The 16,060-nt window shown below is 40.2% G+C and overlaps 1 protein-coding gene across 1 annotated transcript in view; it reads left to right on the top strand.

The window, feature by feature from the left end:
- The window catches only part of lamb3 (laminin subunit beta 3), a 52,509-nt gene extending 37,007 nt beyond the window's left edge, over window positions 1-15,502 (top strand). Inside the window, exons 15-22 of the mRNA XM_072563644.1 lie at window positions 801-1,009; window positions 2,251-2,439; window positions 2,732-2,876; window positions 8,366-8,573; window positions 8,957-9,098; window positions 9,779-9,955; window positions 13,772-13,922; window positions 15,006-15,502. Coding sequence (XP_072419745.1) covers window positions 801-1,009; window positions 2,251-2,439; window positions 2,732-2,876; window positions 8,366-8,573; window positions 8,957-9,098; window positions 9,779-9,955; window positions 13,772-13,922; window positions 15,006-15,145 — 1,361 coding nt within the window. The 3' untranslated portion in view covers window positions 15,146-15,502. The remainder of the gene's footprint in view (window positions 1-800; window positions 1,010-2,250; window positions 2,440-2,731; window positions 2,877-8,365; window positions 8,574-8,956; window positions 9,099-9,778; window positions 9,956-13,771; window positions 13,923-15,005) is intronic.
- Window positions 15,503-16,060: the final 558 nt, after the last annotated feature.

The following is a 16,060-nucleotide window of genomic DNA, read 5'->3' as shown; positions in this document are numbered from 1 at the left end:
GCTTTCCCAAAATGCAGCACCTTGCATTTACCTAAATTGAACTCCATCTGCCACTCCTCAGCCCATTGGCCCATCTGGTCAAGATCCTGTTGTAATCTGAGATAACTTTCTTCACTGTTCACGGCACCTCCAATTTTGGTGTCATTTGCAAACTTACTAACTATACCTCTTAAGCTCACATCCAAATCATTGATATAAATGACGAAAAGTAGTAGACACAGCACCGATCCCTGAAAAACAACCCTCCACCACCACCCTCTGTCTTCTACCTTTGAGCCAGTTCTGTATCCAAATGGCTAGTTCTCCCTGTATTTCATGAGATCTAACCTTGTTAACCAGTATCCCATGGGGAACCTTGTCGAATGCCTTTCTGAAGTCCATATAGATCATGTCTACCACTCTGCCCTCATCAGTCCTCTTTGTTACTTCTTCAAAAAACTCCAATGAGACATGATTTCCCGTGCACAAAGCCATGTTGACTATCCCTAATCAGTCCTTCCCTTTCCAAATACATATACATCCTATCCCTCAGGATTCCCTCCAACAACTTGCCCACCATTGACGGCAGGCTCACTGGTCTATAGTTCCCTGGCTTGTCCTTACCACCTTTCTTAAATAGTGGCACCATGCTAGCCAACCTCCAGTCTTCCGGCACCTCATCTGTGACAATCGATGATACAAATATTTCAGCAAGGGGCCCAGCAACCATTTCCAAGAAACAATTCACCTTTCTTCTGAACAGTGATGCCTGAACACAGAATATCTATATTAATGATACTGATGATTTATATTTCCACCAGGTACTTTCAACAACATTCTTTCATCGTATCTACGGTCTGGAAAAGCAAAAGATAGGGTTGTTCGCGTGGAACCTACCATTCTTAAATCTAGAGAAGCACGGTTAACTGCAAACCAGCTTACTAAACATTTAAACACAGACAATAGGAGTAAGTTGGAGAAGCTGAAAGATGGTCTGAAATCTCCCAATATAAATCCTCTCATCAACAAAGTAAGTGGGCATTTTAATAGTAGAATATGTTAATTAGCACAAAGAGCATTTGGTAGCAGGTAGAATTTGCAGCTATAATAGTAGTATTATCTGTTCCATACAGGTATATGAATATTTCAAAAAGCAATTGAATTGACATATTTGTATTTGTCCAGGAAAAAGTTGACAATTTAGGCAATGTAATTGCATTCACAGTGCACAGGGCTTCTGACCATTTATTTTCTCAATCAACTGTCATAACAGACACAACACAACATCTTTCAATATATTTCTCCTGTTATGTGGTTCACTTACACGTCATTTTACATCTGAACTTAAGAACGACACCACTAAAGCATTCTGTTTGTGATTTGTTACTTTCAACCTTGATTACATTTGTTTAATTTGAAACTGAATGTCTAATTCTTCACAAGAGCTCCAATTTCCAATAGCACAATGATACACAGTTTGACTGGGACAATACATCCATTCTAGGACAAGCCAAACAAAGACACGCACGAGAATTCCTAGAAGCATGGCATTCCAACCAAAACTCTATCAACAAACACATCGAGTTAGACCCCATCTACCACCCCCTGAGAAAAGGAACAGGAAGTGACTTTACCACAGGAAATAACATCACCGACCCAAAGAAGTCCAAACATATAAATAGAAAGCAGGAATTTTCAGCATTGCTTTGCATGATGTCCACTGAAGATGTTACCTAGTAAGGTAACGAAATGTCTGGATATGAATCTTTCAGCTCAGTGAGCAAACCTACATCCAAAACACAGTAAAAGTATTATATCATTCTAGAATTTTCAAAGAGTCCAACCTCCTAAGTTTCATCCACATGAAGAACCAGTTCTTAGTTTAGATGGAGTAATGCAAACATGACTTCATTATTTAGCCCTGGAAACATGAATGCAACTGCATCCAGTTCAATTAGTATGTAATTCAGAAATTATTGGCAGAAAGTTTATTCGTGTAGAGCATTAAGTCGGAGCACAAGCACTTTGCTGAATTTTGCTTCAAGTTAGTGAACCTCATGGAGGTGCAAACTTAGGTTCTCCATAACTTGTAACAACTCAAATATTGCAACCAGCCTCCAGACCCATGCACCAGGAGCTGAAAATCTGAAAGAGTTTCCTTTTAGAACATTGCAAAGCCTATTTTAAATTATCTTATTGTGAATGTTTTTGTTGTTGTTGAAGATTTATTACTAGTTTTATGATCTATGAACTATGATGATGCTTCTTCAGGTCTGTGGTGGATCTAGGGAGGAGCCTTGCACTCCCGAAAAGTGCCATGGTGACCTTTGTCCTGCAATGTGCGAAGGTATCAACTGCCAGGGAACGCGTCATCTGGCTGAGAAAGCTATTGAAGATGCTGAGAGAGGAAGTACCTCCCTACCCGATATCTCCAACAGAATAACACAACTCACCAAACGGGTATCAATACTTTCTACAATGTTCAGATCATATGAAATATTCTGTTATATAATATTTCCTTCATGTATCTTTCAGAAGCAACATACAGTTGTTTTCCTGAAAAGTTATTTCTGGTGGAATTGCAATTTTCGCTACTTTAATCAACAACTGAATTTTAAAACAACTATAAATATTTAATACTCTGATTATTACTTGGTTATTTTCAATTGGCAAGGTCATGACACTGATACCAGATTGTGAAAGCATTGTTAGTGGAAAATGTGGATATAATTTAACCCATGTTTATTTCCAGCTTGAAAATACCGACCAAAAAGCACAACAAATGAAAAACCACACTCTGCGTTTGACAAGTCAAATTGTCTCAGCCAAAGATCAGATGCACAACAACATTGCAGACATCAAGACCCTCATCAACACAATTAAAGGTTTCCTGACATGTATGTAATCAGCTTCTAAACTCTTAATTATCACAGGTGAAAAAACACAGTAGCTTTAAAGGTAACAAACAGTGCATATGCAAAGTTGGGCTACAATCTCATTCACTACACTCTATGCCCTTTCCTACTTCCATGAACTGATTGTACTGTCACAAAGCAAGAAGTAGAATATATTAAAACTAATAGAATGACCTGTCTAAAAGGTCTAACTGAACTGCTTTGCATTAATAAACTTTCATGATTTGTAAAAGCTGCAATACAGTAAGAGTAAATAAACAGTACAATCAGTGCATGCTGTAATTCAATTACATTGGTGCTACAATGATGTAAGTGTTTCATATTGAAAATTGAAGATCAGCAAAACTGTTCTTTCCTGTTTAAGTATCACAGGGGGTCTGTTTTTCTCTCTCTCGAGTTCTTTGTGAGACGGTTACCTTTTCATTTTCAGTGCCTTACTTTTCACTTTCATAGACTCCAAATTGGATGAAGCAGTCATGTAGTAACAATGTGGTCTGCATTTATGTTTTGTCTAGACTTTTATTTATAATGATGAGATACAACAAGTACCATCAATTGATTGCATACAAATTATTCAACATTTTAACTTGGTATCTAGAAGTAAGTTTTCTAGTTAATTTATTATAAATAAATCTCCTGAATTCTGTTTCCAAAATGGGATTGTACACAAATTGTAATCAGCCCTTTTTACCACCACCATACGCAATATTTGCTTCTTGTTCCAGGATAGCTAGCTGATCTTTTGAAGAAACATCACCAATAATCATAAGATCCTTAGTTTAGAGCCAGCAATATTTTTGTGCAAACACTTGATGCTATTGAGCATTTGCTCAGCCAGTTCCTTTGATGGTTCAATAATGAGCACTTTAAAAGCATTTGATAAACTTTAGTTTGGGCCCTTGAGCAGTTGTTTACCGTCATGTTGTGGCTTTAAATTATGACCATCAATGACCTTGTCTAATGTTGTAGAATCATCTACTGGAACATATTTTAATTATTGTTCACTTAAGTTAAATTTGGACACAGCATACTTTAAAACACAAGAGGCATGGAAGACTTGGTTCCTTAACTGGGTGAATGTCAATGGCATGCTGTAGTTCTCACTTATTTTTGAAAACATTATGGAGACCCTATTATCAAGAGTAATGTTGCTGCCAATTGTAATTAACCCTCTTCAGTACAACACCCAGGGCCCTGCTTTTCCGTACCTCCATCAGCTTCCCCCACCACCCCATTCCCCCAACCAGGACACTCAGGGTACACAGTACCTTTTATAATTAAAAATTCAACAAGATACCTTGCTAGTACATCAAACATTTCTGTACAATAATTCAAGCACGTGTGTCTGTTTCCTGAAGTTGGATAAGGAATTACACTAATAGAGGGTTTAAAAGGGATACTATTAAATAATAAGTGCAGGATGGATGAAAGTAGCAGCTTCTGTTGTCTGTGAATCTCCCACTCTATCTCTTACCACTTCCTACCCCTTCCATCTACCACCCATCCAGCGAACACTTGGGCCTTGCCTGTTGCCTGGCTGACAGTCAGGCTATGCCTCAATGGGTAATCAACTCTCTGAATATCCATTACTCCAACCTCCTGAAAGTTTGCTGGATGTTGCGCCTAGCAACACATCCAGCTCACCCAATCATAGGTTCCCGCTCTCCCACCTATGCTGTTCCTCCAATCACACATTCTGCCTTTGGGAATGGGAGAAAGGGAATTTGTGATTGGACAAACAGCTCCTTGCAGATTCTGTTTCTCATGAGTATGGGATGACTTTTCTCCAGTTGCCAACCCCATGACTGAATCTTCAGGGCAATTTGGGTGAATTGGCCACTGTCCTGATATATTTTGAGCACTGAATATTCTTCATTTCCTTATTCTTTCTATATGAGAGGCAATATGGATTTGAGAATTTACATAATCCCATAAATTATTTTTGTTGATATTATTCGATGAACATAAAGTGAATTAATCTGTTCATTATATTAAAGCAGCAATTAAATCAATTACTAATCTATTATTAAAGAAGCTGAAAAGAACTTTAAAAAGTAGGCTAGAAAGTGCTGTGCAATGTCCTTGGCAGGTAGGATTAAGGAGAATCCCAAGGCATTTTATACATATATTAGGAGCAAGAGGATAACTAGGGAAAGAATAAGATCATAAAACAGGAGCATAAATTAGGCCATTCAGCCCATTGAGTCTGCTCCGCCATTCAATCATAGCTGATAAGTTTCTCAACCCCATTCTCCTACCCCTTGACAATCAAAACCTATCTATTTCTGTATTAAATACACTCAATGACCTGGCCTCCACGGCCTTCTCTGGCAGTGAATTCCATGGATTCACAATTCTCTGGCTGAAGAAGTTTCTCCCTACCTCTGTTCTAAAAGGTCTTCCCTTTACTCTAAGGCTGTGCCCTGGGGTCCTAGTCTCTCTTACCAATGGAAACATCTTCCTGACATCCACTCTGTCCAGGCCATTCATTATTCTGTAAGTTTCAATTAGATCTTCCCTCATCCTTCTAAACTCCATCGAGTATAGAGCCAGAGTCCTCAAACATTCCTCATATGTAAAGTTTTTCATTCCTGGGACGATTCTCGTGAACTTCCTCTGAACACGCTCCAAGGCCATTATATCCTTCCTAAGATATGGGGCCAAAAACTGTGCACAATACTCAAAATATGGTGTGACCACACCCTTATAGAACCTCAGAAGCACATTCCTGCTTTTATATTCAAGTCCTCTCAAAGTAAATGCATCATTGCATTTGCCTTCCTAACTATTGACTTAACCTGCAAGTTTACCTTGAGAGAATCCTGATCTAGAACTCTCAAGTCTCTTTGCATTTCAGACTTCTAAATTTTCTCCCAATTTAGAAAATATTCCATGCTTCTATTCTTCCTACCAAATTACATGACCTCACTTTCCCACGTTGTACTCTATCTGCCACTTCTTTGCCCACTTTGCTAACCTGTCCAAATCCTTCTACAGCCTCCCCAGCTCCTCAATGCTACCTGTCCCTCTACCTATCTTTGTGCCTTCTGCAAACTTAACAATTCACTCAAGGACAAAAGAAGGAATTTATTGTGGAGCTAGAGGAAGTGGGTGAGGTCCTTAATGAGTACTTCACTTTGGTATTCACCAAGGAGAAAGACTTGGTAAGTTTTGAGAAAGGTTTGTTGGTACTAAAGCATGTTGATATTAATGAAGAGGAGTTGTTGGGTCTTGAAAAACATTGAGGTAGATAAGTCCTTGGGGCCTGATGGTATCTGTCCCAGGATATTAAAGAAGCAAAGGAAGGAGATTGCTGAGATCTTTCTATCCTCTTTAGCCACAGGTGAAGTCCCGGAGAGTGGAAAACAGCCAATGTTGTTCCTTTTGTTTAAGAAGAGCTACTGGGATATGTTAGAATATTCTAGGGCAGTGAGCCTTACATCAGTGGTGGGAAAATCTATTGGAGAAGATTTTTAGGGACAGGATTTACTTGTTTTTGGAGAAGAATGAACTTATTCAGGGTAGTCAGCATGACTTTATGCAGGGGAGTTCTTGTCTCACAAACTTGAAGATAATTGATGAGGGAAAGGTAGTGGATGTTCTCTATAGGAATTTACTAAAGTATTTGACAAGATCAAGTCATGTGGAGTCCACGATGAGTTGGCAAGTTGGATACCAAATTAGCTTGGCCATAAAAAACAGAGGTAGTTGTAAAGGGGTGTTTCTCTGACTGAAAGCTGTGCTCTGCAAGGATCAATGTTGGGACTTCTGTTGTTTGTAATATATACAAATGAATTGGATGAAAATTTCAGTGATCTGATCAGTGTGTTTGTAGATGACACAAAAATGGTGGAGTTGTGGATAGTGAAGAAGGATATTAAAGAATGCAATAGGATATAGATCAGTTGGATAGTTGGGCAAAGAAATGGCAGATGGAGTTTAATCTGGACAAGTGCAAAGTGATGCATTTTCGGAGGACAAATGCAGGAAGAAAGTATACTGTAAATGGATGGACTCTCAGGAGCATTGAGATCCAAAAGATCTTGGGGCCCAGTCCATAAATCTCTGAAAAATGGCAACATAAATGGATAAGGTGGTGAAGAAGGTAAACAGCAGGCTTGCCTTCATCAATCAGGACATTGAGTATTAAAGTTGGTAAGTCGTTGTTGAAACTGTTTGCGACTTTGGTTAGGCCACATTGGAAGTACTATGCACAGTTCTGGTCGCCACACTATAGGAAGGATGTAGAGGTTTTGGAGAAGATACAGAAGAGGTTTACCAGCAAGTTTCCTGGATTGGAGTGTATTAGCGAAAAGGAGAGGTTGGACAAACTTGTTTCTTTTGCGAGATCATTGGATGCTGAGAAGCAATCTGATAGAAGTATATAAAATTATGAGAGGAATGGATAGGGTGGATAGTTGGAGTCTCTTTCCGAGGGTGGAATTCATGGGAAAGCGGCCTATCATGGCCCAATGGATAAAGTATTGGCCTCCTAAGCCAGAGATCGTGGGTTCAAGTTGCATCTGGGGTGCTCTGATTTTTATGGGTGCTACAGTGGTTAGCACCGCTGCCTCAAAGCACCAAGGACCCAAGTTCAATTCCAGCTTTGGCAATTGTCTATGTGGAGTTTGCACATTCTCCCTGTGTCTGTGTGGGTTTCCTCTGGGTGCTCCAGTTTCCTCCCATAGTCCAAAGATTTGCAGGTTAGGTGGATTAGCCATGCTAGATTGCCCATAGTGTACAGAGATGTATAGGTTAGGTGCATTAGTCAGGGGTAAATGTAGAGTAATAGGGGAATAGCTCTGGGTGGGATACTCTTTGAAGGATCAGTATGGACTTGTTGGGCCGAAGGGCTTGATTTAACACTGTAGGGATTCTTCTATTCGATGGAATGTCAAATACTTAGTTTGAAGATGAGAGGGAGAATGTTGAAGACTATGTGCGACAAGCCTTTTACGTAGAGGGTAGTAGGTGCTTGGAATGTGTTGCCAAGGGAGCTGGTAGAAGCAGATATGATCATAAAAGATACAGGAACAGATAAGAATAGAGCTATATGAACCATGTGCGGGCAGATGAGATTAGATTAAAATGGCATTATGGTCGGCATAGACATGGTGGGCCGAAGGGCCTGTTCCTGTGCTGTACTGTTCTATGTTCTAAACTGTTAATATATTGGATGAGGTCTCTAATACAAAGTCACCAGTCACCATTTTGAGATTATTAGGTGGCCAACAATGTTTAGCAGCTGATTTACATTTGATGCACTTCAGATTTACTTTGCTCAGTGTGGTTTCAGGTTGTGAAAGAATTCATCATACAAAAGGTGTTAAGCAAGTTGCATCTTTGACAATGCCTAAAGGTGGCTGATTTCAAATCATGAAACTTTAATGATGGTCAAAGACTGCTCATTATGACTTTACCTTGCAGGTGCTGTAATAACTATCTACTTATATGTCATTTGACTTTTACAGCAGCCCAGGCAGATCCAGATGAAATTCAGAGAATTAGTGAACACGTTCTCTCCCTCAAACTTCCCACTGATGCTGTTACAATCGGAGATAAGATCACCAGTTTACGTAACATTGCCTCCAGGATTCCTGATGTAAGCGAAATATTAGCGAACACACAGGATGATGTTGCCAAGGCTAAGATGCTTCTTGAAAATGCAAACAAAGCCAGGTACTAAGTCAATGTCATTATAGATATTGTCATCCTCGAAAGAGAGAAGCAATCCAATGATGCTTTACTGTTGTAATCAAGAACCCATTGCTACATTCCCATTTCAATTTTTTGGATCAGCCTTTACTCAAATTACAGAATATATTTATATACGAGCAAGCTTCAAAGTTGCACTGAATTATTGTAGTCCTAGCCAACAATTCAATTAAAATAAGGTAGAATGTGAGTGCAAAAGGATGCAGAAAGTTAAGCACCGACACTGAAAGGGATTGATTCACTCTCTGAGCTTTAGAGTTTAGTTATTTAATAGCCCTTTAAGTACAATTAAAGATGCATTCAAATGAAGATGTCCTCATTCTTCTTTCTTTGCCCTTGTAATCCAGACAGCGAGCTAGCAGGGTGAAGGATAATATCAATGAAGTACAGGATGTTCTGGCTGATGCCAATAAGGCCCTGCAGGATGTGAGTGACATTATTGAAGATGCCACAGAGGCTATTGACACAGCCCAGGCAAAAACTACAAAGGTAAGTGAATCACCTTCTAACTTTTGACTTCCTTCATCTCTAACGAATATTATAGTAATTTTTTTGCAATGCATTCTCCCCTGAAACAGAAATAGTTTACTTTTCCCAGTGTTTTTTTTTGCTCCCTTCATTCTTTTGTCACCATGATATGTAGGTTCTTCCTAAATTTCAAACACCAACTGTTGGAGTTTCAAATGCCATCACAATTTCCTTTATCACTGTCTCACAATTATTCAATATAAACCAAAATTAAACTGAAGAGAATACTTTTTCCATGCTTTTGCTCCAGTGAAGAAAGACCCTGCCCTTTTACCATCCCAATGTGGCTTAGTGAACTGTCACAGGTGGATTTGGTTGGCATTTGACTTCGGGATGTGAAAGTCATAACATTCTGATGACAAACTAAGTTTTCTGTCATTTACATTACTGACCAATTGCACAAGAGTACATATTATCATATTTTATTCAAATATATATTATCATTCAAAAATAAAGAATTCAATATTTTTATTCATTTAGCTATACACAGACACATGGAACACTTCTAAATAACCTGTGAAAATGGTATATCTATTTTGCTTACAGTAAAGAACAATTCTAAATTCTTTAAAAAAATACAATTGATGCTACATTTCTGAAATTTCAATAATAATATGCTCTTATCATGTCTATTTTTTTAGATTGAGGACCAGCTCACCCACACAGAAACAAATTTGCAGGATATAACAGATCGTCTCAGGGACCTCACTGAGAAGATTAACAACTTACAGAACCAAAATGATCTTAACCGGCAGAAGGCCACAGATTTAGAAAGCAGAGCTCTCGATTCACGAAACATGGGAGACAAAGCTGAGCAGGTAAGTAATCATAAAATTCAATAGAACAAATACACGTTAATCAATATTTATTTTGTTTCACCCTTTATTAAATATGTATTTATATCTACATACGTAAGTTACTAGAAACCTCTCACTGCTCAATTATGCTACTAGTCTTGTTCCAGGAGTGCATTGTAATACTGATTGCAAACTGGTAAAATGTCTTTTCCAAACATCCTCATTGAAAAATGTGGCACTAGAAAAGCACAGCAGGTCAGGCAGCATCCAAGGAGCGGGAGAGTCGATGTTTAAGACATAAACACTTAATCAGGAATGCGGGTTGTAGGGGATGAGGGGAAGAGGGAAGGGGAAAGGGGGCTAAAGATAAATGGGGGGGTTGGAGGGAAGGGGAAGGCGATAGGTAATTGAAGGGGTGGGGTGACTGCGATAGGTCGGAGGGGAGGGTGGAACAAATGGGTGAGGAAGATGAACAGGTCAAGAGGGAGGTGCCGAGTTGGAGGGTTGGATCTGTGATGAGTTGGGGGGAGGGGAGATTTCAAAACAAGTGAGGTTGATGTTGATGCCATGTGGTTGCAGGGTCCCAAAGCAGAAGATGAGGCATTCTTCCTCCAGTCGTTGGGTGGCTTGGATTTGGAGGTGGAGGAGGCTCAGGGCTTGCATGTCCTTGGTGGAGTGGGAGGGGGAGTTGAAGTGGTCATCTTCACCATGGACATCCAGTCCCTTTACACATCCATGCGTCATGGTGAAGGCCTCCAAGGCCTCTGTTTCTTCCTGTCCTGCCGACCCACCCAGTACCCCTCCACTGACACGCTCATTGGATTTGACAAACCTGGTCCTCACCCTAAATAACTTCTCCTTTGATTCCTCCCACTTCCTTCAGACCAAAGGGGTAGCTATGGGCACCCACATGGCCCCAGCTATGCCTGCCTCTTTGTAGGATTCGTGGACCAGTTCATCTTCCGCAGTTACACTGTGACCATTCCCCATCTTTTCCTCCATGACATTGATGACTATATCAGCACCACCTTATGCTCCCATGAAGAGGTTGAACAGTTCACCAACTTTACTAAGCCTTCCACCCTGACCTTAAGTTCACCTGGACCATCTTGGACACCTCCCTCCCCTTCCTGAGCCTCTCCATCTCCATCTCTGCCAACTGACTCAACACAGACATTTATTTCAAACGCACCAACTCCGACAGCTACCTGGACTACACCTTCTCCCCCATCTCCTCCTGTAAAAGCACTATCCCAAACTTGCAATTCCTCTGCCTCTGCCATATCTGCTCCCAGGAGGAGCAATTCCACTCTGGATCATCTCAAATGCTTCCTATTTCAAGGATCGTAATTTCCCCTCCTACGTGATCAACAATGTCCTCCAGCACATCTCCTCCAATTCCACACCACCACCCTTGAACCCCATCTCTCCAACTGCACAAGGATAGAACAAAACCCCCTGTCGTCCCCTTCCACCCCATGAATCTCCGGATGCAGAGCACTATCCTCTGCCATTCCCACCACCAGAGATGTATTTTCTTCCCCACCCCTATCTGCATTCCTATCTCTCCATGACTCCCTCGTTAGGTCCATGCCCCCCACTAACCCACCCTCCATTCCCGGCACTTTCCCTTGCTGCTGCAAAAGGTGTAAAACCTACACCCACACCTCCCCCCTCACCTCCGTCCAAGGCCCCAAAGGATCTTTTCACATCCGGCAGAGATTTTCCTGCACATCCCAAACATCTCATGTACTGTGTCCATTGCTTTCGATGTGGCCTCCTCTACACTGGGGAGACAGGATGTCAGCTTGCAGAGCATTTCAAGGAACGTCTCCAGGACAACCCCACTGCCCAATGGCCGAACACTTCAGCTCCCCATCCCACTCCACCAAGGACATGGAAGACCTGGGCTGCCTTCACCACCAAATTCAAGTCACCTGACGACTGGAGGAAGAACGTCTCATCTTCCACCTTGGGAATCTCCAACCACATGGTACCAATATCGACTTCACTAGTTTCCTCATCTCCCCTCCCCCCACCTAATCCCAGATCCAACCCTTCGACTTGTCCATCTTCCATCTCACCTATCCGCACCCTCCCCACCAACCTATCACAATCATCCCCTCACCTGCACCTACCTATCACATTCCCAGCTACCTTGTCTCCTCACCCCATCCCCAACCTCCTATTTATCTCTCACCCTCTTCCCTCCACCTATTCCTGATGAAGGGCTTATGCCCGAAACATTAACTCTCCTGCTCCTGGGATGCTGCCTGACCTGCTGTGCTTTCCAGCTCCACAATTTTTGACTCCAATCTCTAGCATCTGCAGTCCTCACTTTGTCCAAACACCCTCATGTTGGCTTAGTTCCATATTTCAATAAGAATGTCAGAGAGTTTATATTTCTTACCAGAATGAATTTTGTTTTGTGTAACATGAACAAGTGAATCACGTGCTGCTTGCAGTTCTTTCTGTATCTGCCTCTGATGTGAAGTAGCTGAGATTTCCTTTATTAAAAAAGAATCTTAACAAACAACAATAAAATGCTTGCACTTCTTGCAGTATTCAAATGCAGGTTTCAAATGACACCAGGCTAAGAACATAAGAAATAGATGCAAAAACAGGCCATTTGTTCTTTTGAGCAGGTTTTACTTGTTAATCATTCACCAAAATCTGTTTTCTCCGATTATCCCTCTATCCCTTGATTTTCTTAGTATTGTCAACTCTCTGTTTTGAATACACTCCATTGAGCATCCACAGCTCTCTCAGGTATAGAATTCTGAAGATTCACAACCCTCTGTGTAGACAAATTTCTTCTCTTCTCACTCCTAAGTGACTGGCCTCTTGTTCTGAGACTGTGACTATCATTAGATCTTCCCAGTGAAGGGAAACAGGGGAAGCCCTCTCAGTATTTACGTACGTTTTGTGAGATCAAATCTCATTTTTGTCAGTTCCAGGTAATATAGACCCAATTCACTCAATTTCTCTCTATAGGATGATCCCCTCATTCCAGGGAGCAGTCATACACATATTTGTTATACTCCCTCTCAAGCAAATATAACATTCCTCAGGTGAACAGATCAAAACAGTATATAATTCCAGTTGTGATCTCACTAAAGCCCTATGGAGGAGTAGTAAGACAACTTTTATTCTCCACTGTCAATGTAATAACTGTTAACATAACCCTTGCTTCTTAATTGCTTCCTATAGATACACATTAACTTTATGATTCATGTACAACGATGCCCAGGTCCCACTGAATGCCAACAGTTTCCAGTCTCTCATCTAAAAACAGTCTGCTTTCATGTGCTTCAAGTTAACAGCCAGGCATTTCTCCACACTACATTCTATCATTCCGCTCATACACTTAATCATCTACCTTCCATTGTAGCCTCTATATGGTTTCTTCACAGCTTGCTTTCCCACCTGGCTTTGTATCATCAAGAAATGTGACTGCATTATACTAAGTTAGGATTTATGAAGCAAGCTTTTCACTCACTTAAAAATCTTCAGCTACAAAGTGTTAAAATTCGGCCTCCATGGACTCAACCAGAATATAATTTCCAACAGTTTCAAAGGTACATTTAATTTCAGACACTATTCAGAAACCCAGTTATTAAAAAAATTGAAGATGAACTCCAGGAAAACCACAGGAATGAACATTAAATGAATGGATGCTTCTTATTTTTTCTTCAGGATTTGTTTCAGCCTTTAAGAAACTACTGTAGACAGGAAATCAGAATTTGCCAATTTAGACTGATTATTATGACACATGTCTTACATTTTACTCAAACTTATTGGAGAATGTGTTGAATTGAGCTTTGTCTTCCTGTTTAGGATTTCAAACAACTCGTTTCCCTGTATGAGAAATTACAAAATAACATTCCGCAATCACTGCCAAAGGACCTAATAGATCGAGTAAATCGGGTTAGATCTGAGGCCGATTATTATTTTAAAGAGGTTCAACAAAGGTTGCAGGAAATTGGAGGTAAGTCGGTGATACCCCTTTGCTGTGAAGTCAGAGATAATCTATTTTGTGAAGAGTTCATTTAATAATATTATAGCATAATGGGCAAATATTTTGCTGACTGTCAGTCCCAATTTAGAAAGAAATAACTCATTGACAGCATCAAAAATAGCAGTGGCAGTCTACAAATATTCCTCACTCCGTTGTCATTATTGAAAATATCATGGTGAAATTCTGCTTTTGTGCTTGCTCAATGGCTGGAATTTAATGCCCCTCTTACTTAAAAGTTATGTCCCGTGAATGGGAAAAGACAGGCAAGAAGGTGCACATTGGTGATCCCACCACCTCCACTTGATTACAATCCACAGCAGGAGGCTCATGGACAGTCTCCCCACCCAGTTGCTAAAGGTGACCATCAGGTGGGCAACGCCTGTCCACTGTCCAACTAGAGGCAAGTGGGGACTGGAGAAGACTGATAATCAAACCCTGTTGGTACAGGTTAACAACCCCTCGCTCCCATCTCTTTCCCCTGATACTTGACTCCCTCTTGCTGCTGCAATTCCGATACGTCCTCTTTCATCTGTGACCTGCATCCCTCAGCAATCTCAGGCTTTAGGCCACCATTCCCAGTGACACTGATGGCAGTGTCACTCTAAATGGCCAGAAACTCTCCGGGCTGGATAGTCACCCCATCCGCCCCAACCCAGGATTTTAAATCTCAGGGCTGACCAGACACTTGCACTGACCAGCACTTAATTCCATTGGGTCTCAAGAAGTGATGACAGACTCCAACCAGGTGAAACATATATCATGAAGAATAAACTTTGTTCAATGGATTTTGTCTTTGGAATAATACATGAAAAGAAGCAAAGGTGCTTGAAAAAGAGTGTTTAATTCCAATCAATATAACTATATCTTAAAATGATGTATCAGAAATTCAGGAGTTAACTTTGTAAATCAACAATAAGGAATATGACTACATGACATTCAGTTAAAGGGAATATGTACTAAGAAAGAGTTTAAATAGATGTAGTCAATAATATATCAAATAATTGACTGAACTCAAAATGTAAGCCTGACATTCTGAATCTGTTCTCATTTTAGCAATTGAGCAAAATCTTGCAGAAGGAAATAAGCAACTGGAGATGAAATCTGCTCAACTGGAAGATTATCAGGATCAAGTGACTAACATCAAGAAATACATTGAAAGTCGAGCTCAATATTATGACCAGTGCACACCATAACTGTTCATTAGCATTGTGCAAGATTTAACTAAGTTATTTCCCTTACACTTATCTTTATGCTTGAGAATTAAAACTATATTCAGTTGAGCCTTGAATATGACATTTAATAGGAATGAGTGCTTCAACCTGACCTGGAAACAACTTCGAGATCATCAAACATGATTAAAAAATACCATGATGAGTATTTTCATTTTCATTTGCACTTTCCGCCTTTTCATTAGAACAAGTCCAACAGTAGTGAATACAAACTTAGGTTACCAGGCTATAGAATAAGCCTTCATTTTCATGTTAAACATTTCAAAAACCATCTAAAATACAAGATTGTATTGAGTTACTGTAATTCAATAAATGTTAACTTATGGCAAGTCTTCTGTTTATAATTTGGGACTACTGGAATTATTTGCACTAATCAATGAAAATACATGATTAATGACAAAGGCTGAACTTTCCTAGCCTCTGAATGATGTGTGCAACGACAAAATAGTTGGGAACACAATGTCTTACACTTGCCTTTAAAAATAACAAAAAGCTGAAGCCTTGGTTACCTTCTAAACATCTCTTGAAGGGGTTTGGTCTGGTCTGTAACAAATTAGAGGCTCTTGTCAGGATCAAAATCTCTAATTCCTGGTTGAATATTAGGGTTATTAGACTCAAAAACAGTGAATGGTGGGTGTTGGTCTTTTTGGGTGTTGCATTCGGTTGGTTTAAAATTGGGTTTGCCTAATATAGTAAAGGTCTTTCGGTCACAATTTCCTGGGGATGGAAGAAGTAATTTCAGGAGTTTTACAGAAAGTGAGTGAGACAAAGCTTTTGTAATTGGCAGGCAATCTGGAGTTGGGATTTGATTTGTCAGTGAAAAAGGGAGGTTGTTGCAGCAATAGTTCAACATTTATAATTGCCGGAAATGACAAGTGA

Source organism: Chiloscyllium punctatum, chromosome 45 (assembly GCF_047496795.1).
Source record: "Chiloscyllium punctatum isolate Juve2018m chromosome 45, sChiPun1.3, whole genome shotgun sequence".
Lineage (NCBI taxonomy): Eukaryota > Metazoa > Chordata > Chondrichthyes > Orectolobiformes > Hemiscylliidae > Chiloscyllium > Chiloscyllium punctatum.
The sequence above is the reverse complement of the archived record's forward strand: the minus strand, read 5'-3'. Positions and strand labels throughout refer to the sequence as shown.